This window comes from Hyaena hyaena, unplaced genomic scaffold (genome assembly GCF_003009895.1).
Source record: "Hyaena hyaena isolate Hyena2069 unplaced genomic scaffold, ASM300989v1 scaffold_378, whole genome shotgun sequence".
Lineage (NCBI taxonomy): Eukaryota > Metazoa > Chordata > Mammalia > Carnivora > Hyaenidae > Hyaena > Hyaena hyaena.
The window spans coordinates 1,748,074-1,769,306 of NW_024081009.1; the positions used below are offsets into that span (position 1 = coordinate 1,748,074).

General features: G+C 47.0%; 1 protein-coding gene across 2 annotated transcripts; it reads left to right on the forward strand.

Moving 5' to 3' along the window:
- Positions 1-13,449: 13,449 nt before the first annotated feature.
- LOC120244267 (lysozyme-like protein 6) lies at positions 13,450-20,798 on the forward strand. Of its 2 annotated transcripts, none has more exons than XM_039250668.1 (4): positions 13,450-13,573; positions 18,244-18,470; positions 19,661-19,819; positions 20,716-20,798. In XM_039250668.1, exons 2-4 carry the CDS (start codon positions 18,335-18,337, stop codon positions 20,796-20,798), a joined length of 378 nt encoding a protein of 125 aa, XP_039106599.1. In that variant the 5' UTR covers positions 13,450-13,573; positions 18,244-18,334. The 2 variants fall into 2 exon arrangements, with proteins under 2 accessions (XP_039106599.1, XP_039106600.1); XM_039250669.1 differs by lacking the exon at positions 13,450-13,573 and adding an exon at positions 13,595-13,728.
- Positions 20,799-21,233: the final 435 nt, after the last annotated feature.

The window sequence follows — 21,233 nt, forward strand, 5'->3', positions numbered from 1 at the left end:
CTGTAATGTCCCTAAAATCTCAGTTTCCTTCTTCCTTGTTAAACAGGGATGATGATAGCACCTGCCCCCTAAATTGTCGGGAAGGCTGAATGGGGTAATGCCCGGAAATGGGCCTGGCGCAGAGTAAATGTTCAATAAATGCTGGCGGCTATTATTTATAATAAGGTTCTTCCTTTCCAGCTCTGACATTCTTTGCTTCCAAATGCAGCATGTAATTAAACTCCAAAGCATCTGGCTTCCCCAGTTGAAAGAGCAAGCCCAGAGGAAGGAAGAAGGAAGAGAAAGATCCTTCTGGATTGCCCATTTGTGCACTGGCCTCACTGCCCGTTGTCACAACAGGGGAATGTGGCAAGGTGCCAACCCCTAGCAACATGGCTTGGGAGGGGTTTGGGGTTCCCTGCGTAGCCCAGATGCTGCAGGCGGATTTGAAAGGCAGACTGGGGAGAGAGAGGTGGGATCAGTGCCGCTTTAGAGTTCAGCAGAGGAACGCAATGGCATCTGCCTGTATCAGCTTGCCTTTCCCACTGTGCGCTGTGTACGTGCCGCTGTGCTAGCCACCGCTCATGAGTTCTGGCCCGGAATCTCTGCTGCCCCTGGGAATTCCCCGTGCTCCCCAGAAAGACCCTGGCTTCTCATCTTCACTACCTGTTGACCTTCTTATCAACATAACCTGCGTCCACTATCCCCAGATTGGGTCCCATCTGCATAAAGAAGGGCTTTCAGTCTTCCTGGGGTTGCTCCCCTTTAATAAAAATGACAGCAGTGGCTGTCATTTATTGACCCTACATGTACCTGGGCTTACATCCCCCCAACCCTGCGCTCTGTCTCTCTCAGCCTCAACTCTGCAGGGAGTGTGATAGTATTCACATGTCACAGGTGAGGCTCAGAGAGGTGAAGGAACTCATTCAAGGTCACACAGCTGGTACGTGTCAGCCCTGTCTGGCTCCCAGGCTTCTCCTCTACACCACACTCCATCTTAGGTGTCCCAGTTCACCTTCCTCAAAACGCAGACGCTCCCCTACTTGATTCTAATGCACAGCCAAGTTTGATAACCATTGTTATAAAAGCAGTGATTCTCAGCATTGACTAAAGAATCTCCTGGAAAGATTTTCTAAATGCTAGGAGCAGGGTAGGGTGTTGTAATGGAGAGGGGACACTTGAGGCCTTTTCTGGGGTTGTAGTAATGTTCTACTTTTTTTTTTTAATCTTTATTTTTGAGAGAGAGACAGAGCATGAGCAGGGGAGGGGCAGAGAGACAGAGGGAGACACAATCTGAAGCAGGCTCCAGGCTCTGAGCTATCAACACAGAGCTCGACGTGGAACTTGAACTCACGAACCCTGAGATCATGATCTGAGCCAAAGTCAGACGCTCGACTGACTGAGCCACCCAGGTGCCTTATATTTTTTGATCTGCGTGTTGGATGCTTGGGTGTGTCCATTTCTGTGAAAATTGTGGAGTCATACCCTTAGGTATGATGTGTAGGTTATTCTATGTGTAGGTTATTCTATGTGTAGGTTATTCTACAGTAAAAAAAAAATTTTTTTTAAGGCAATAAAAAAAAGAAGTCCTCAGCTCCTTCACTGCCTCCAGGGAAAAGGCAGTCTGTGGCCCTGGACTCATCATCTTGAGGATGCTTTTCGTAGCATTGAGCAGTTGTTGGCCTGGCCTTGACAATGAACACACCTGCTTTCTTGCCGCTGGTGCTTCTCCCTGGGCCGGTGCCATGCTTAGCCACAAAATGCCCACCGTTGCCCAGTGGCGGGTACTCAACAGTCAGGCCCCATGGCGAGGCTCTGTAACTTCTCACTCCCACAGCTGGACCGAGAGGACCCCAGGCTGCACAACCCTCAGGATCTAGGGCAGCAGGGCCATAAGCACCTGGGCCCAAGCTGAGTCCTCTGCATCCTTCCGCCTTGTATCCTAATGAGTCACTGGACACATGCTCTCTGGTCTTCACTTATAGACTCTCCGATGGGCCCATGGATGTCGGAGACGAAGGTTGTATTTCTCACGGTCATCTGCAGCAAGGTGTGGCTGAAGAGCCTAAGTAACATCATTTTGAAATTAAGGCCTCCATTAAGAGCAACCTCGGGCTGCACGTAGCCCCAATTCCTCAGATTGCTCAAGGCTAAAGCCATCCTCGCCCTCAGGTCAGCTAATCAAAAAAAACATTCCTATGGTCTGAGTCAAGGCTGGGAACTGTAGACAGTTATTCTGTACAAACTAGCCAATTTCTCACTGCTTGCCTGAACCCCATGTGGGCCCTTTGAACTCACCTCATAATTGGTCATTTCCAAAGGATTCTCAAAAGTCATGATTAGGTCCCATCAAAAGTAATGAACACCTCACAGATACTGAATGGTCAAAACTGTTACCATGGGTGCTGCTGTACAATTGTAATTGGTGCTTATGTGATGATGCTATATGTACAACGTGTACACTGGAACACCCCCATCACTTACCCCATAAAAACCCTGTTCGGTATTGATCTTGGCTTCACTTTCTGCCACTACACCGGTAGGCGGGTGAGCCCCTGCTCGAGCTTGTAATAAAGACCCTTTTGTACTTGCATCGGTGTCGGCTCCTTGGGGGTCTCAGGGGACTCGTGAATCGGGCACAACATGGCCATGTGACTCAGTTCTGGCCAATAGAATGTATGTGAAGCAGTCTGCACGGTTCCGGGAATGGCCCTAAAAAAGGAGAGTGCTCTTCTTTTCCCTCTGTTCTTTCCTGTTACTTGGGATATGGCATGGAAGGGCTGAGTTCCAGCAGCTATATTGTGCCATGAAACAAAGTCATGCTTGAGGATAAGGGAGTGACAAGACAGGGGAGCCTGGGTCCTCTCTGTCATCTTTGCCCCCCAGGAGCACCCTGTTGGTTGTGAACGGACTCCTTTGGGGCATTTAACATGAGGGAGGAATGAGCTATTTGAGCTCATGACATTTGGGCGTTTTTCCATTCCTGACAACCCAACTTAATCCTAATTAATACTCAGGGCTTCTGACTTGATCTTTGGCCTGAGTTTCTGCCCAGCGTGAGGATGAGGGTCCTGGCTTGCTCCTCCTGTGGACTGGACCGCATCTCGGTGGCTGGACGCTGCCCCCTGCTGGTGCACCCCATCCATGCTGCCTGCAGGATCTCGTGTGGCTGGGCTTGCCTCCTGCCACGCTGCACTCTAGCCATCTTTCCAGTTGCTTTTCTAGGTCAGCCCTGCTTCCCTCTGATTCCTTTACCCTTGGATCCTGCCTGTGCCTAACAGGCTGGCCGCTTTCTGGACATTTACAGCAGGGCCAGTGCTTATAATACCTTCCCCAGGGGACAGTCCAGGAGCAACCAGTTTCTGAGACATAAAAACAGTAGTAACCTCATTCATTTATTCATGCAGCAGATGAGTGTCTACCATAGGCACTGGGACCCCAGCAGTAAGTAAGATGAGGTTGAGAGGCAGGCAAGCACCGTGGGTACAAGCACAGGCTGTAGAGTGAGAATATCAGACACAGCCATCAAAGGCACTAAAACTGATCACAAGAATTTTCAGGAGCTTCCTTTAAGAATATGTCCATGACCTTGGCTAAGTGTGCAAGCTTGTATGAGTCACTACTCTCTGGTTCTCAGCTTCTCCTTCTGAACATGACATGGCTGAACTGGATGGTGTTTAAGACTCTGTGCAGAGTCTTTTTTTGAAAGACTACTACTCCTGTGAAGTAATCTTACAAAAAAATAAATAAATAAAAAACCACCCAAATCTTGATCTGATCAAACCTCTAGACTCAACTACAGGAAACATAGAAAACAGAGCAATATGCAAGACCACATCATGGGTTTGCAATCATCAAAACCCAGACAGCCGACAATCTGCAGGATACATGACACACCTTCTCCAAGGATAAATCGTGAGATAAATCGCAAGCAAAAAGAGAAAGACAGAAGAGGAGCCTATGGATTAAAAGAGACTTCAGAGACATCAACCAATCACAGCTGAGCTCACCTGAGCTCAATCTGGATTGAATCAAACTGTTGGAAGTGCTTTTTGACATGACACCGTTGGAACTTTGAACACTGACCGAGTACGTGACGATATTAAAGAATTGTTCTTTCAAGAAAGACAATAGTAATCGACAAAGGGCAGAGACGCCCCTGGCAGCAGGGACCTGTTAGGAAATAGGGCTGGGGAGCCTGGGAGAAGAGACTGCAGGGAGGCTTACCCCCAGGTCGGCCATTAGCTCACTCGAGTCCCTGCCTCTCCCCAGGCCTCGGTTTCCCCATCTAGGAAATGAAGCAAGGGGACCCAGTGTTTAACCTTGGCCTCCTTTTGCTTTGTCTTCACAGGAGCAGCCCTGGAGCCTTTACTCAGTGCCCGTATCAACCCCACCATGTGGCCAGAGGAGCATAAAAGCAGCAGGCAGGCCCGAAGGCCAGAGCTGTTGGCTTCTGCAGAACCTAGAAGAGGCTACCTCTTTGCGGTCACTCGCTTGGAGGGTGAAGCTGCATGATCGCAGGAGGGCTGGGCCAGACCTGAGGAAAAGGATGACCTTCACTTACTCACAAACCATGGCCATGAGGTATCTTCTCCCTGGGATGCTTTGGCCTTGTTCTGATAACCGGGAGTTCTGGTGAGTTCTCTTGCCCTGCATTCTGATCTGGTCAGCCTGCTCATGACCCCAGTTGAGGTTGGGGTACTGCTGCCTCTGACACACTCGTATGGGCACACGTGAACAATGCCACTGCATTGCTACAAGTCACCTGTCCCTAGATTCCTTGTTGCTGACCTCTGTCCACCTGCCCTTCAGATACCATCACTATGAAAGTATCAGTCTTTTTTTCTTTTAATTTTTTACATGTTTTATTTATTTCTGAGAGAGACAGACAGTGTGAGCAGGGGAGGGTCAGAGAGAGAGGGAGATACAGAATTGAAACAGGCTCCAGGCTCTGAGCTAGCTGTCAGCACAGAGCCCAACGTGGGGCTCGAACCCACGAACTGTGAGATCATGACCTGAGCCGAAGTCGGACGCCCAACCGACTGAGCCACCCAGGCGCACCGAAAGTATCAGTCTTAACACACAACCTCACGCCCTGTGAATGCTCAGCAAATAAATAGGGAAGATTTCCTTCCTGGATCGTCAGAGGAGCTTAAAATTCTCTGGAAGCATCAGGAGCTTTATCTCCAGGAGGATAAACTGAAATACCCACTGCCTGCTACCAAACACCAGCCAGTTAACCACATGAAGTAAATAATACCCTAGCCCGAAAGAGAAAGAAAGACACTTCTGTTATAACAGGCATTAAGAGGGGGTGCTCAGTCAGTTAAGCATCCAACTTCGACTCAGATCTTGCGGTTCGTGGGTTCGAGCCCCACATCGGGCTCTGTGTTGATAGCTCAGAGCCTGTAGCCTGCTTAGAATTCTGTCTCCCTCTCTCTGCCCCTCCCCCACGCATTCTCTCTCTCTCTCTCTCTCTCTCTCTCTCTCTCTCAAAAATAAACATTAAAAAACTGTTAAAAAATGAGCAGTAGGAGTAACAGCTAAACCCACCATGTTAGTTTCAAACCTGGATTCAAATCTTTGCCCTGCCTCCCCTCTGTGACTTTGGGTGAGTCACTTAACCTCTCTGCAGTTCATTTCACAAGGGTGCTGTGGAGGTGAAACTGCTCACTGCATACAGTGCTGGCATCATGCCTCACACACTGGGAAGGCTCAGTACATGTCAGCAAGTCCTTCCTGGGAAGCCTTCACTGTAGCACACCCTGGGTGCTCCACCCTCTCCTCCCCATCCCCAGTTACCCCCTGTCTACTTTCCCTCACCCTTATAAAACTCTTTTTGGTGCTTCATTCTTTGGCTTGGCTGGCTAATGGAATCTTGTCGTGTTTTATAGTGGTGGGTTTCAGGCAAGGTGGAAAGCCAATACAGAGGCCACTCCAGGCCTAGGAGGTCTTCCAAAGGCACCTTGAGAATCACAACTTAATGGAGCCATATCCGGCAACTCCGCATCAGCCCTGCAGATAACCGGCCTGGAGCTGTGGCTGCCTGCCCCCACTGCAGACAGGACACCGTTTTAAAAGATATGGTAGCACAGGGAGTTGTCTTGGTCTTGGGGGACCAACAAGGTGGAATCGGTGCCCAAAGAGACCACAGCCCCAACTCCAGTTCTGCTACTGTGTAAAGCAGGGAATCTTAACGCCCGCCTACCCCCCTCCTCCCAGCTGGGGAACACACTGGAGGGAATTCTTTTTTTTTTTTTAATGTTTTTTATTTATTTCTAGGAGAGAGAGAGACAGCGTGAGCAGGGGAGGGTCAGAGAGAGGGAGTCACAGACTGAAACAGGCTCCAGGCTCTGAGCTGGCAGTCAGCACAGAGCCCGACGCGGGGCTCGAACCCACGAAGCACGAGATCATGACCTAAGCGAAAGTCGGACGCTTAACCCACTAAGCCACCCACTAAGCCACCCAGGCGCCCCTGAAGGGAATTCTTAAATGTTGGTGCCGGCAACCCACACTTCCTGTAGACGGGCCGTTGCTGGCCCCTCGTGGCCACTGGATAGATTGCACAGCGAGTTGACCTGAGGACAACGTCGTGGGAGAAGCCGCCCCCGCTTCTGAATCAGCCTGATGCTGGGCTTCTCAACCGTGACAGGCCCATAACTCCCTTCTCATAAAATTTATTGTGTGTAACTATAGTATACCTTATTCAGGTGTTGACATATACTAAGTGACATATTTATAGCATACAATTTGATCATCTTTGACATATGTATATATCCACGAAACCACCATCACAATCAAGATAGTTAATATCTCTTCACTTCCAAAAGTTTTCTTGTGCCCCTCAGCAGCCCCCCCATCCCTTTCTGCTCCCCCATCCTCAGGCAACTACTAATCTACTTTCTATCATTATAGATTAGTTTACAGTTTCTAGAGTTTCTTATAAATAGAACCATGCAGTGTCTTCTCCTCTTCTTCCTCCTTCTGCTCTCCTCCCTCTTCCTCTCCTTATCCTTCTCTTTCTTTTTTTGGTCTGGCTTCTTTCACTCAGCATAATCATTTTGAAATTTATTCATGTTGCTGCATATACCAATAGTATATTCCTTTTTTTTTAAAATGTTTTGTTTTTATTTATTTTTTTTGAAAGAGAGTGCGAGCAGGGGAGGGCCAGAGAGAGATGGAAACACAGAATCCTAAACAGGTCCCAGGCTCTGAGCTGTTAGCACAGAGCCTGATGCAGGGCTCAAACTCACAAACTGTGAGGTCATGACCTGAGCCGAAGTCGGATACTTAACAGACTGAGCCACCCAATAGTATACTCCTTTTTATTGCTAGGTAGTATTCCATTAGATGAATGTACCACAGTTTGTTTATCCATTCAGAATATTGGTAATTTAAAAAATCAATCGCCTAAATGTAATAGAAACAGAAAGAAAGTAATGAAACAAAAGTCCCATGTAAATGCTCAGGCATGATCATATTGGAACATAGAATGACGTAGTCAGACACTTCACCGATATGTACAGTTACATGAACCCGCTTCTTTGCCAGAGGCTTTGGTTTGGCTCCAAAGTCCAGCAGCTGGCCACTCCACAGAGGAGGCTACAATGCTGTGTGGCCTGATGCATGGGGACTGAGACTGGGCAGAAGAGGAGGACACAGGCAGATGTCAGCTCAGTGGAAAGATTTCCCACAGGGCTGACCAACAGGAAGGCATGCTTCCTTTTAAATTATGTGAATGATGCATTTGGACTGGACCACCATGGAATGTCTCCAGTCTGGGAATGGCCCAGTCTCATACACTAACGTCCATATTTGATTTCTTAAAGGCATGTTTGTGTTTTACTTACCTTGCATTTCCCAGCACAATACGGGGACTTTCTGTTGGCACTTTTCTGAACAGAGACTTAAGATTTATTTCTTGCCCTTTTCTAAAGGCCAGTAGCAGGCATTGGCACCTCTAACCTGCCGGGAGCCTGTCTCAGGGCAGAATATAATTTTATGGAAGAAAGTGTTTAGCAATGCTTTGGAGGCAACAAGACTGTAGAAACGTCTACTACAGAGGTGCCTGGGTGGCTCAGTTGATCTCCGGCTAACATCATGATCTCACGGTTTCGTGACTTCGAGCTCTCCATCAGGCTCTGCGCTGGCAGCATGGAGCCTGCTTGGGATTCTCTCTCCCTCTCGCTCTCTCGCCCCTCCCCTGCTCACTCTGTCCCTGTTTCTCTCAAAACAAATAAATAAACTTAAAGAACAAAAGAAACTTCTACTATAAATAGAGCCTTCAGTTATGCTTACCTTCTTGGATAATCTATTGACCGTGTTATGATTAAAGGAGTCTGTTGTTTGGTGGTAACCCTTGATTTTAGACTGGCTTGTTCTTGCAAGGAACCCATTCCAGAAACTTTGAAGAATTTACTTTAACCAGCTCTGGTGCTACAGAGAAGGATCAAAGTCCATAGCAAGTATGGTGGGACATGTAATATGTGGGGTTTCTAGTCTTTGTTTCTTTTTTTTTCTTCTTTTTTGAACGAGAGAGATTGCGTGTGTGCACCCATGCATGTGAGTGGAAGAGGGGCAGAGAGAGAGAGAGAGAGAGAGAGAGAATGCTAAGCAGGCTCTACATCTAGCATGGATCCCAATGTGGGACTCAATTTCACGATTCGTGAGATCATGACCTGAGCCGAAATCAAGAGTCAGACACTTAACTGACTGAGGCATCCAGAACCCCCCCCCCGACTAGTCTTTGTTTCTTGACTCCATTTTTAAATATCCCACCCACACATTTTCCGCTGAGACCCTTAAATATGTTGTGCTTCCGTTCTTATTCTTTGCTGCTTGCTGTTTTCCTTGGAAACATTTTCCTTCTATTTTTTTTTCACTTCTCCTTGCATGCTCAGTCCATTTGTTTTGCTTTGTTTGAATGAAAGCAGTGTCTTAAGACTACACATTTTCTTCATATACGCTTTTGGTTACATTTCAGAAACTGCCTCTGTTCGTTCATTTTCATTGTTTTAGAAACCTGTTACTCCAGGTTTGAATTTGCCTTTGACCTAATAATTATTCAGGGGGAAAAGTATGTGGGCATTTCTTTTAAAGTTTTAAGAAACTGGGTGTTTCTTTTACATTGTAGCCTGAGTGTGAAGCCTATATAATTCCTCCCTTGTGGGGATCTTGAGGCATTATTTGTAGCCTAGTTTATAGTCAATTTGTGTAAAGATTCCTGAAGTGTTTGAGAAGGTGTATATTCTGTGGGATAAAGTACAAGCCCTATAATAAAGCCAAAAATTCAGTCTTATTAATATGGTTTGAAATATATTCCAAAGACAGCCTGGTGTCTCCGTCCCTGTTTAAGTCTACAATCTCTGTGGTCTGTACTCATCTTCTTTTTTAATTTTTTTTAATGTTTATTTACTTTTGAGAGAGAAACAGAGACAGAGTGCAAGTGGAGGAGAGGCAGAAAGAGAAGGAGATGCAGAATCTGAAGCAGCTCCAGGTTCTGAGCTGTCCACACAGAGCCCGATGCAGGACTCGAACCCACAGACTATGAGATCATGACCTGAGCCGAAGTCGGAGGCTTAACCGACTGAGCCACCCAGGCGCCCCGTTCTCGTCCTCTTTTGTCTCATTGTTTTCCACATGCCTTTCTGCTTTGCACTTGGAGAGCTTTTCGAGCGTGTGGCTACAGCCTCGAGGGACCCTTCTGTGCTGTGGATTCTGCTCTTTCCGCCTTCAGTGCAGATCGCATTCCCAGCACTGGATTTGGGTTCCTGTGTTCTGGATTTCAGCAAGCTGAATCCATTTTTCTCATAGTTTATGGAAAACTCAAAGCGGACATTGCCTCACAATGTCCTGTTTCCTAATGCATTTTCTGGACGCATACTCTTCTTCCAGCATTGCCCCGAGAACTGGCAGGGGGAGCCCCCAAGTAGGCTCTGTGCTTTAGAGCCCCCCACAACACAGTAATTACATTTATTAAGGACCGCACAGTGCCTCTGGCGCTCAGCACCGGCACAACCTTAAACATCCGTGCTCTTGACCGACAATGTTCAGGCTCCCGGGAGATGCTTCACATCTTACCCTATACTGATGGAGAGAAAAATGCATCTGCTTTGAAAGGTTTAATGAAAGCTTGATGGGGCCCCTGCTAGGTACCATCTCGGAGTGCAGAGATTTTTGAGCAGAGAAGTACTTAGGTAAGAGAAAAGACAAATTAACTTGCCAGATCTTTCCTCTCAGCCAGAATGCAATAGATTTGAGCACAATGAAATGGCGTAGTTTCTAGTATCGCCGAGTGTACAGTTTCTTCTTGTTTTCATCTTCCTGCTTGTGGTTTTGGGGCTACTCCACATGAATTAGGACACCGTGTGCATCAGCTGTAAATAGAAACTGAGGGCATTTTTGCAATATTACATAAGCCACATTACACATTATTCAAATTTGTACATCAAGACTTTAGACATAACGATACCGATTTTTTACACAGGCGGCAAGATGGACATTGAATGCTAGAATTAGGAATTTTCACATTTTTATTTAAAAACTTACTTATTTTGGGGGTTGTCTGGCTGCCTCAGTTGGAAAACATTAAACATTTAAAAAATAAACACTTTTTAAAATTAAAAAAAAACCCAAACATGTGACTCTTGATCACACAGTCACAAGTTCGAGCCCCATGTTGGGGTTAAAAGTTACTAAAAATAAATAAATAAATAAATAAATAAATAAATAAATAAATAATAAAAAGTTACTTGTTTATAAATCAATTTTTAAATTAAATGTATAATTTAAATAAAATTTCAGTTAAGTTGTAAAATTGAGTTATTTAATAAAATTTAACTAAGGCTTTAGAGAGTAAAATGATATACAGTAATTTGGGTTTATGTATATTTGATATAAAAATTTGACATTCATTAATTCTAATCTGTATTTTGCCTTGTACATTATTAGATACTTTTCAGTATTAAAAGAAGCTAACATGGGGCACCTGGGTGGCTCAGTCGGTTAAACGTACAACTTCAGCTCAGGTCATGATCTCACAGTTTGTGGGTTCGAGCCCCATGTCGGGCTCTGTGCTGACAGCTAGCTCAGAGCCTGGAGCCTGCTTCAGATACTGTATCTCCCTCTCTCTCTGACCCTCCCCTGCTCATGCTGACTCTCTCTTTCTCAGAAATAAATAAAACATTAAAAAATTAAAAAAAAAAAAGAGGGGCGCCTGGGTGGCTTAGTTGGTTAAGCGTCCGACTTTCGCTTAGGTCATGATCTCAAGGTTCGTGGGTTTGAGCCACGCGTCGGGCTCTGTGCTGACTGCTAGCTCAGGGCCTGGAGCCTCTTTCAGAGTCTGTGTCTCCCTCTCTCTCTGACCCTTCCCTGCTCACGCTGTCTCTCTCTCTCTCCTAGAAATGAATAAAACATTAAAAAAATGTTTTTTAAAAATAAAAATAAAAAAGTAGAAAATTTAAAAAAAGAAACTAACTTTTTGGAAAAAAAACACTGGAAAACTTTTTCATAAAACATTTTCATAAAACATATATTTACATTTTTGTTCATTGCATATAATTATGTTTTTAATCCTTAGTAAATTTTAAAAAAATTTTTAAGAGAGAGAGTGTGCGGGGCACCTGGGTGGCTTGGTCGGTTAAGCGTCCGACTTCTGCTCAGGTCATGATCTCACAGTTTGTGGGTTCGAGCCCCGTGTCAGGCTCTGTGCTGACAGCCAGCTCAGAGCCTGGAACCTGTTTCAGATTCTGTATCTCCCTCTCTCTCTCTGACCTTCCCTTGCTCACACACTCTCTCTTTTAAAAAAATTTTTTTAAATTATTTCTGAGAGAGAGAGAGAGAGAATGAATCTTAAGCAGCCTCCACACTCCATACTGAGCCCCAAGCAGGGCTTTACCCCAGGACCCTGGGATCATGACCAGAGCTGAAATCAAGAATCAGGTGGTCAACCCAAGCACCCCTAAGATTTTGATTATCATAACATAATTGGGGTGCCTGAGTGGCTCAGTTGTTTAAGCCTCCAACTCTTGGTTTCCACCCAGGTCATGATCTCACAGTTCTTGAGTTCAAGCCCCACTTCAGGCTTTGCGCTGACAATAAAGAGCCTGCTTGGGATTCTTTCTCTCCTTTCTCTGCCCCTCTTCCGCTCGCTCTCTGTCTCTCTCTCAAATACACTAAAACAAACAAAAAGATAACATAATTAATGATTTTGCTGAAAGGAAGAGAAGAAAAATTTCCTAGGAGAGTCATCATCGTTTATGAATGAGGTCTGCGTTTATTACTCATCCCACCATCGTCAGCCCAAGCTGCAGTGTCCTCCTGCCCTGCTGGGAAGAGGAGTCTGGAGGTGGAAAGCACAGGGCAGCACTGCCCACTTAGAAACTCTTTCTACTACCTTCTTTCCGTTGGCCCCAACCATCCTGTTTCAGAGGGTAGTGTGGCCAGGAAAGTAACAGAACTTTCCTGGTGTGCCTGGGTGGCTCAGTCGGGTAAGCGTCCAACTTCCACTCAGGTCATGATCTCACAGTCCATGGGTTCGAATCCCGCGCCGGGCTCTGTGCTGACAGCTCAGAGCCTGGAGCCTGCTTCGGATTCTGTGTCTCCCTCTCTGTCTGCCCCTCTCCCGCTCACTCTCTGTCTCTCTCTCTCAAAATAAAATGAACATGTAAAAAAATTTTAAAAACCCCAAACTTTCCTTTGCCTCCTTTCTGCTACAGCTGGTGGAAGTCTCTCTCAGACTTCTCTAATGATACTAGGATGTGTGACCTTCACAGGGAGAGGACAGGTTGTCGGGTCACCACTTCACAAAGGGTTAACCCCACACTCTCTACTAGGCAGGTCTCTCTTGGTTGCAATTGACAGAAACTCATCTCGAATTTGTTGCCACAGGAAGGGACATTTATTGAATCGCAGGACTGCAGCGAGGGCAAGACTGTGCTTGGGTCTTGGAAAGGGAAGACTGTAGGATTGGAATCCTGTCTGGTCTCTGTTCCCTCTTCAAGGAGGCTTTTGCTCTCAGATGGGCTGTGTCCACGTGATTCCAAACTGTCGGCCTCTGGCCTGACCCCTGAAGGTTTCCCGTGAAAAGAGCTGTCCCACTTAGTTCCTCTTCAGAATGTAGTGGTGGGGGCCACAGGCACACCCTGTCACCCGGGGCACAGTGTCCTGTGACGACTGGCACCTCCACTACCACCCCGTGGAGGAAGGAGCTTCCCCAAAGGTGCTAACGTTCACCAAAGGGAGGGAAGGTGAGAAGACAGAACAGCCAGGACCCTCTGCCCTGCCCCACCCAGTGGTCTTCCCAACAGCTGTCACCAGTACTTCCAGACCCATCTGTACTTTCTGCGGGAAGCTTGAATGGGCCTCAATTTGCATGGTTAAGACCAGAGTATTTCCAGGAGAATGATGATGTCACAGAACTGAGGTTCCAGAAAGCAAGGTGGCCCAGCACTCCCACCTTCTTTAGAACGTGGGGAGCTGTGAACCAGGCGGGGCTAGAGTACAGTTCACGAGGAAGAGACTCTTTTGTTCTACTGATTCTTGAGGAAAGCCCTGGGCTGTCCGGGACCTGGGGTCAGAGAGGGCTGGGATAGAGGTAATTCCGGAAGGGGAGGCGGGAACGCACTTGCTGGAAGCACCATACTCGCCCATGGAAACCCCAAGAGGGGACTTCATGGGCAGAGAGAGAGCTCACCTGCTTCCCAAGGCCCTGTGACACTTGACGAGTCTCTGAAGGGGCCTCCTGAGTCGGTGAGGAGTAGGTTGTATGGAACATACTCATACTAGAAAATGATTTGTTGTTTGTCTGAAATTCTAATATAATGGGGCATCCTGTAAAATTGTATTTACTAAATCTGGCAACTCCAGGGGGAGAGAGAGGAGCAAAAGAATGTTCACAAGCTCAGGCTGGTATGGAGTGAGTCTTAGAAGGCCTCTGTGAGGAAATGGCCGTCGGGGTGGCCATCTTGCCTAAGTAGAAGGTTCCTGATTCTGAAGCCCATGGGTGGAGGAACGCAGGCCTTTGATCTCATGAACGTACATCTACTTTCAGGGGAAAGATACACATACACACATGCACATGCACGTGCACACGCACACACACACACACATACACACACACTTAGTGACACAAATAGCCCCATTCTTTGTTTTCATGGCATCGACAGTTTTGAAGAATATAGGCCAGTTATTTTATAGATTCTCCCTCAGTTTGACTTTGTCTGATGTTTCCTGGGGATTAGATATAAGTGATGCATCCCTGGCTGGAATACTACATAAATGATACATGTCCTTCTCAGGTATCACTTCTGGAAGTACATAATCTTTCTCTATCTTTCACTGATGATGTTCATTTTGATTGCAAGATCCAAATATTGCCCGGTTTCTCTCCTGCATAGTGGCTGTTTTTCCCATGCAACTAAATGCAATCAGTGGGGAGATACTCTAAGAGCATATGTATATCCAGCTCTTTTACAAAACAATTTTAATGTTTATTTATTTATGAGAGAGAGAGAGAGCATGAGCAGGAGAGGGGCAGAGAGAATGGGAGACACAGCATCCAAAGCAGGCTCTAGGCTCTGAGCTGTCAGCACAGAGCCCAGTGTGGGGCTTGAACTCAAGAACTACAAGATCATGATCTGAGCCGTAGTCGGATGCTTAACCGACTAAGCCACCCAGGGGCCCCATCCAGTTCTTCACCAAGCTTTCCACCATCTTGGATTTAGTATCCATTGATGACTCTTGCTCAAACTAATCTCTGGTAGTTGCAGAGTGATGGTTTTCCAACCTTATGACCACCTCCATATTTATCACCATCTTATTGTCAGGAAGAGTTCCACCCCCATCCCCATTATGTATCTGTTTGTCTAATTATTACTAGTAAGGACTCATGGATTCTTGTCTCTTTCACTAGATTATAATCTGTCACTATCATTATTTTTTTAAAGGAAGCTCTAGGCCCAACGTAGGGTGCTAACTCATGACCCTGAGATCAAGAGTCGATCACTCCACCAACGGAGCCAGCCAAGCACCCCTGTCTCTGTCATTATTTATGTTGATTGTCAAATGGTCCCAGTCTACCTTAGAAACCATTCTGTATTAATTCTGTAGATATGACACCAAAAACGTAAGCAACAAAAGAAAAAATAGAGACAGCAGTCTTCATCATCATTTAATTCTTTTGTTTCTAAGAATACCATCAAGAAAGTGCAAGGCAACCCATAGGATGTGAGAAATATTTGCAAACCATGTATCTAATAAAGAATTTTTACAATTCAATGATAAAAGGACAAATAACCCGACTAGCAAATGGGCAAAAGATCTGAATCCTAAGTTTTCCCAAAGAGATACAAATGGCCAAAGAGCCCATGAAAAGATACTCAGTACCACTAGCCCCCAGGAAAATGCAAATCCAAACCACCATGTGATACTGCTTCACACCCATTAGGATAGCTATGATCAGAAAGACAGTTAATAACAAGTGTTGTGGTGGGGGGAGGGGGCGGGGGCTGGTAGGCTCAGTCGGTATAGAGCACGTGACCTTCAACGTCAGGGTTGTGGTTTCAAGCCCCACACTGGGCAGAGCCTACTTTATTTATTTATTTTTTTAAATGTTTTTTATTTATTTCTGAGAGAGAGAGAGAAAGAGACACAGCGTGAACAGGGGAGGGTCAGAGAGAGAGGGAGACACAGAATCCGAACCAGACTCCAGGCTCTGAGCCAGCTGTCAGCACAGAGCCCGACATGGGGCTCGAACCCACGGACTGTGAGATCATGACCTGAGCCAGTCAGACACTTAACCGACTGAGCCACCCAGGCACCCCGAGCCTACTTAAAAAAAAAAAAAAGTAAATGGAATTAAAAAAAAAAAATAACAAGTGTTGGGGCACCTGGGTGACTCAGTTGGTTGAGCCTCTTGATATCTATCGACTCAGGTCATGATCTCAACGGTTTGTGGGTTCAAGCCCCACACTAGGCTCGGTACTGACACCGAGGAGCCTGCTTGGGATTCTCTCTCTCTCTCTCTCTCTCTCTCTCTCTCTCTCTCCCCATCCCCCTGCTTGTGCACACACTCTTTCTCTCAAAATAACTAAAATTAAAAAAAAACAGTGTTGGTGAGGATGTGGAAAAATTGGAACCTTCACTCACTGCCCCTGCTGATGGCAATGTGCTGCTACTTTGAAGTCAGGCAGTTCCTCCAAAGTTTAAACTTTAAGGTACTATTTGGCTCAGGAATTCCATTCCTCAGTGTATGCCCAAAGAAATGAAAACATTCATCCACATGAGAACTTGTACATGGATGTTCATGGCACCATCATTCATAATAGTCCCAAAGTAGACACAGCCCACAAGTGGATAAAATGATCAATATGGAGACAAATGTGGTCTGTCCCTACAGTGGAATAGTATTCAGCCATCACAAGGAATGAAATCCTGGTGCCTGCCACAACACGGATAAATCTTGAAAACATTGTCCAGGTCAGGCACATCTAGAGAGATAGAAAGTGGGTTTGCAAGGGATACAGGAGTGCTAATGCATAGGGGCAAATGTACCCCAATGTTCATAGCAGCACTCTCAACAATAGCCAAAACATGGAAAGAGCCTTAGTGTCCACCAACTGATGAATGGATCAAGAAGATGTGGTTTATCTATAAGATGGAATACTACATGGCAATGAGAAAGAATGAAATCTGGCCATGTGTAGCAACATGAATGGAGCTTGAGGGTGTTATGCTGAGCGAAATAAGTCAGGCAGAGAAGGACAAATACCATATGTTTGCACGTGTAGGAGGATTAGGAGGAACTTAACGGAGCACCATGGGGGAGAAGAAGGGGAAAAATAGTCGGGGAGAGGGAGGGAGGCAAACCATGAGAGACTCCTGAATGCTGAGAACAAACTGAGGACAGATGGGGTGGGGGGAGGGGGAGGGGTGATGGGCACGGAGGAGGGCACTTGTGAGGATGAGCACTGGGTGTTATATGGAAACCAACTTGCCAATAAACTATTTAAAATTTTTAAAAAAAGAAAGAAAGTGGGTTTGTGGTGGCCAGAGGTTGGAGGCGGGTCGATTGGGGTGGGACAGCTAATGGGTATGGGGTTTCCTCTTGGGTTGATGAAAATGTTTTAAAATTGACCGCAGTCATACATGCACAGCTCTGCAAACACACTATTGAACTGTACACTTTAAATGAAGTGATTATATGGTATGTGAATTACGTATTGTGAATGTTATCTCAATAAAGCTGTTACCCAAAAAGTGTTCCAGATTTGGCCAGTGGGTGCCCCTCTGAGCTGGCTCTCATGTCCATTTGACATGCCCCAATCCATATTTTTGAGAGCTTCCTTACTTTCTAGCACAAGATACTCCAGACTTACTTCATACTCTTTCCTACTCCAGCCTAGGAATCAACCTTTTTCCCAGAAGTCCTGCTTCCTGTTTGGGGGGAATGCAAAACCAAGATTGAGGCATTTATTATTTCCTTTAATCATCAAGACAACCCTATTAAGTCGGTATTAACCTATCTTCATTTTATAGATGAGGCCCAGAGAGGTAAAGCAGTTTGTCCAAGGTCACACAGCAGCCGAGCCTTTGCAAGCAGGCAATGTGAATCCAGAGCCCCTGCCCCTCACACCTCCCCCTACGTACACACGTGTGCGCATGCACACACACACACACACACGCACACACACACACAGAGTGAGAAAGTGAAGTTTATTTCTTCAGCGAGGTCACTTTTAATTGCTTTGTGAGATGCACTTTTGAGTGGAAACCAAAGTGCAGAGCTTATAAACAGCCTCTCGGGAATTGCACAAGGCAGGGTATGCCCTTGGGAAAAGTTACATATCTTGCATCTGGGAGGGTGGGATTGAGGGGAGATCAGCACCGTGTGCTGGCCCTTCCTCCAAGGGCACGTCCTCAAATCCACACACCCAAATACCAGTAAAGTCCAGGTCTCATCAATCTTCTTAGCCAGCCTCACTCCCCACCCTCGTACCCAAATGCTGACCACCGCCAGGTGCCCTTTACAAGAGTGAAAATGGCTAAGGGAGGAGAAAACCTACAGATGATGAAAGGAGATCAGCCTCAGCTTTTCACTGTTGGCATGGGCAATGGGTACATGGAGATTCATGACATCACTCTCTCTTGTCTTGTAAATAGATTTTAAACGTTTCTGTAGTAAAAATGTATGAAATGGTGAGAGGAAAGAGAAATAGCCAGGTGGGGAGCCATGAGTGGGAGAGGACATTTGGCTGCTCTCTCCAGATCCCTCAGGAGCTCGGAGGAGAGCAGCAGAGCGTCTGGGAGATTCTCGGGACCACAGGCCCTCAGCTGTGACTTCTACCCTCCGAAGAAGATGAGGACACTGCTCATATCCTTGGTCAGCTGCCTCATTGCCATAAATGAGGCCAGGCTCATCAATCGCTGTGACTTGGCCAGCGTGCTGCGCAAGGAGGACTTGGATGGCTTTGAGGGCTATTCGCTGAGTGACTGTGAGTGCCGCTTTCTCACACTCCCGCCCTCCCCCCTTCCTTCTCCACTCCTGCTCATGCCCTGTGTGCCTGTCTTTCCATCATTCATCCTTTGAAGCCAAGTTCAAAAAGCAGCCCTCCCTGGGGCGCCTGGGTGGCTCAGTTGGTTGAGTGTCCGGCTTCGGCTCATGTCATATCTCGCGATTTGTGGGTTTGAGCCCCGCGTGGGGCTCTGTGTTTACAGCTCAGAGCCTGGAGCCTGTTTCACATTCTGTGTCTCCCTCTCTTTCTGACCCTTCCCTGCTCACGCTCTGTCTCTCTCTGTCTCAAAAATAAAGTAGAAAAAAATTAAAAAAATAAAAAAGCAGCCCTCCCCAAGAAGCCCTTCCCAACATTCTATATTCGTTCCACAATTATTAACAGAGCACGTACTCTGCCCCAGGAACTATTTCAGGTGCTGAGGACAGAGACAACAACAAAGCCCCTTCTGTCACGGCGTTCACATTCCAGGGGCAGAGGCGGGCCCCAACCGTTGAACACACAGACCTATGAAGCACTTTCCTGGTGGTGATAAATGTTACACAAAGGATAAAGCAGGGGAGGGTGATGATAGGTAACACTGTACTAGAAGGGGAAGTCAAGGAAGGCCTCTCTGAGCAGGTGACATTAAGTGGCACTGAATGAAGCAAAGGGCTGGGTCACCCAAATGTCCAGGGAAGAGCATTCTAAGCTGAGGGGGCAGACGGTGCAGAGGCTTCATCCTACTCCATGGGGGGGCCACCAGCTTCCTTTTGCCCAGATTTTGTACATGCCTGTCTTGTGCTGTCTTCCTTTTATCTTGTGTTGTGGGTTTTTTTTTTTTTTTTGGTATCATCATTCTTGTACTAGAGGCCCCTTGAAGGCACTAGCTGCATTTGACCCAGCTAAATGTCCCTCACTGGGCTTTGCACACACTGGGTGATCATGGCACACAGTAGGTGATCATCAAGTGCAGGCGGTATGGATGGACAGAGGAATGATAAGAGGTTGTACCGAGGGGCAGGCAGATGGAAGGAAGGGCGAGGGGAGAAGCTAATGGGTGTTTCTGGCCAGCCTGCACCCTCTAGCCTCTTAGGCCTTGTTCCTTCCTTCTGCTTCCCTCTCCCTTTCTGCACCATCTCCTTTGTCCACTGGTTCAAGCCCTCCGAAAACCTTCTTCTCCCTGTCCTAAGGGCTGTGCCTGGCTTTTGTGGAAAGCAGCTTCAACCTATCAAAGGTGAATGAAAATGCAGATGGTAGCTTCGACTATGGCATCTTTCAGATCAACAGCCACTATTGGTGCAATGACTACCGGAGTCACTCGGAAAACATTTGCCATGAGGACTGTAAAGGTCTGCCTGGGGTCCCAGGGCGGGAGAGGTGAGAGAATGACTGGGGTCTACTCACAGGACTTCTCTGCCCACTTGATGCCCCGGAATGCCCCCAGAGGGGTGGCCCAAGGAGTCCAGGAATACCTTTGCTGAGCAGAGGACTTGACTAGTGGCTGTAACGCTCCTCACCATTAAGTGAGGAGACTGTCCGATGTGCGGGCTCCAGAAAGCTCTGCACAGCCAGTGGCAGAGCATCGCAGCAGCCAACATTTACTGAGAGTGTATTCTATACTGAGCGCTTTACATGCCAACTTTTCATGTGCTGGAAAGTATTATGATCCCCACTTTACAGATGAGCAAACTGAGGCTCAGAGCACCAGTGCTGAATGCCAGACTGGTGGCCCTGAAGGCTCAGCCCTAACCATCAAGTACTGACTTTGGCTGATAGTCAGATGGATTAAAGGCCAAGTGCAAACTCCCCACCTCAGAGCTGCCCTGAGAGGCTCCACAGGCCCATGACTTTGTCCCTCACTCCCTCCTTTGTACTCTGATCAATATCCCTGGACTCTTCACCTGAAGAGCCTCTCTCATTAGGCAAGATTTACCTTGGCCTCTGTGCTGCCTGTTTTGACATTTCCTTTCCCTAGAAACCCTCAAACGCGGAGCAAACCACCCTCTACCCTAGCTAGGACGCGTGGTAGTAAACATACATTTACTTCTGCCCCCTCCTGCCTCCACCGCTGGCCACCCTTGACCTCCAGCAGCCATTGTAGGGCTGTCTAAATGAGCCTCTGGGAGGGAGCCCTTGCCTAATCTGCCCCTGGGTGGCATCTGCCAGTGCAGGGAGAGCTGGGGTCTGCCTCAGTCTCTGGGACTGTCCTCTGTGTTCTCACGGGTATTCTCTGTCTCCCTTTCAGAACTGCTGAGCCCCAATCTTCTCTCAACCATCAACTGCGTGAAAAAGATTGTGTCTGGAGCAGGAGGGATGAAGAACTGGTGAGGAGGGCACTGTGGGACTAAGTTTGCAGGCAGAGCCCCGAGAAGGATGTAGAGGCAGAGAAGGGACAGGAGGCAAGGAACAGACCCCTTCTAACAGTCTAGAAAATGTGGGATAGCGGCAGGGCTCGGACCTGGGACTTATTAACAGTCATATTAAAACTGCTTTGGACACGGTGACAAAGCAAAGACTGTCAGTGAGCTTTTCCTGACAAGTTTCTCCTTCCTCGTGCATTTGCTTCACTACTTTCAAGAAAGTAGTCCGCACTCCACAGGACAGACCGTGGCTGCCCCCATGTAAATGCGCTAATGTTCTGAGCAGCCACGAAGGCTGGCTAGTCTCATCCCCAGTCCAAGTGGCTGGGATGGAGAATCTGATTGGTTCAGTTTAGACCCAGTGTCCCCACTTGGTTCAGTCAGCTATAGGGGTAGGAGCAGC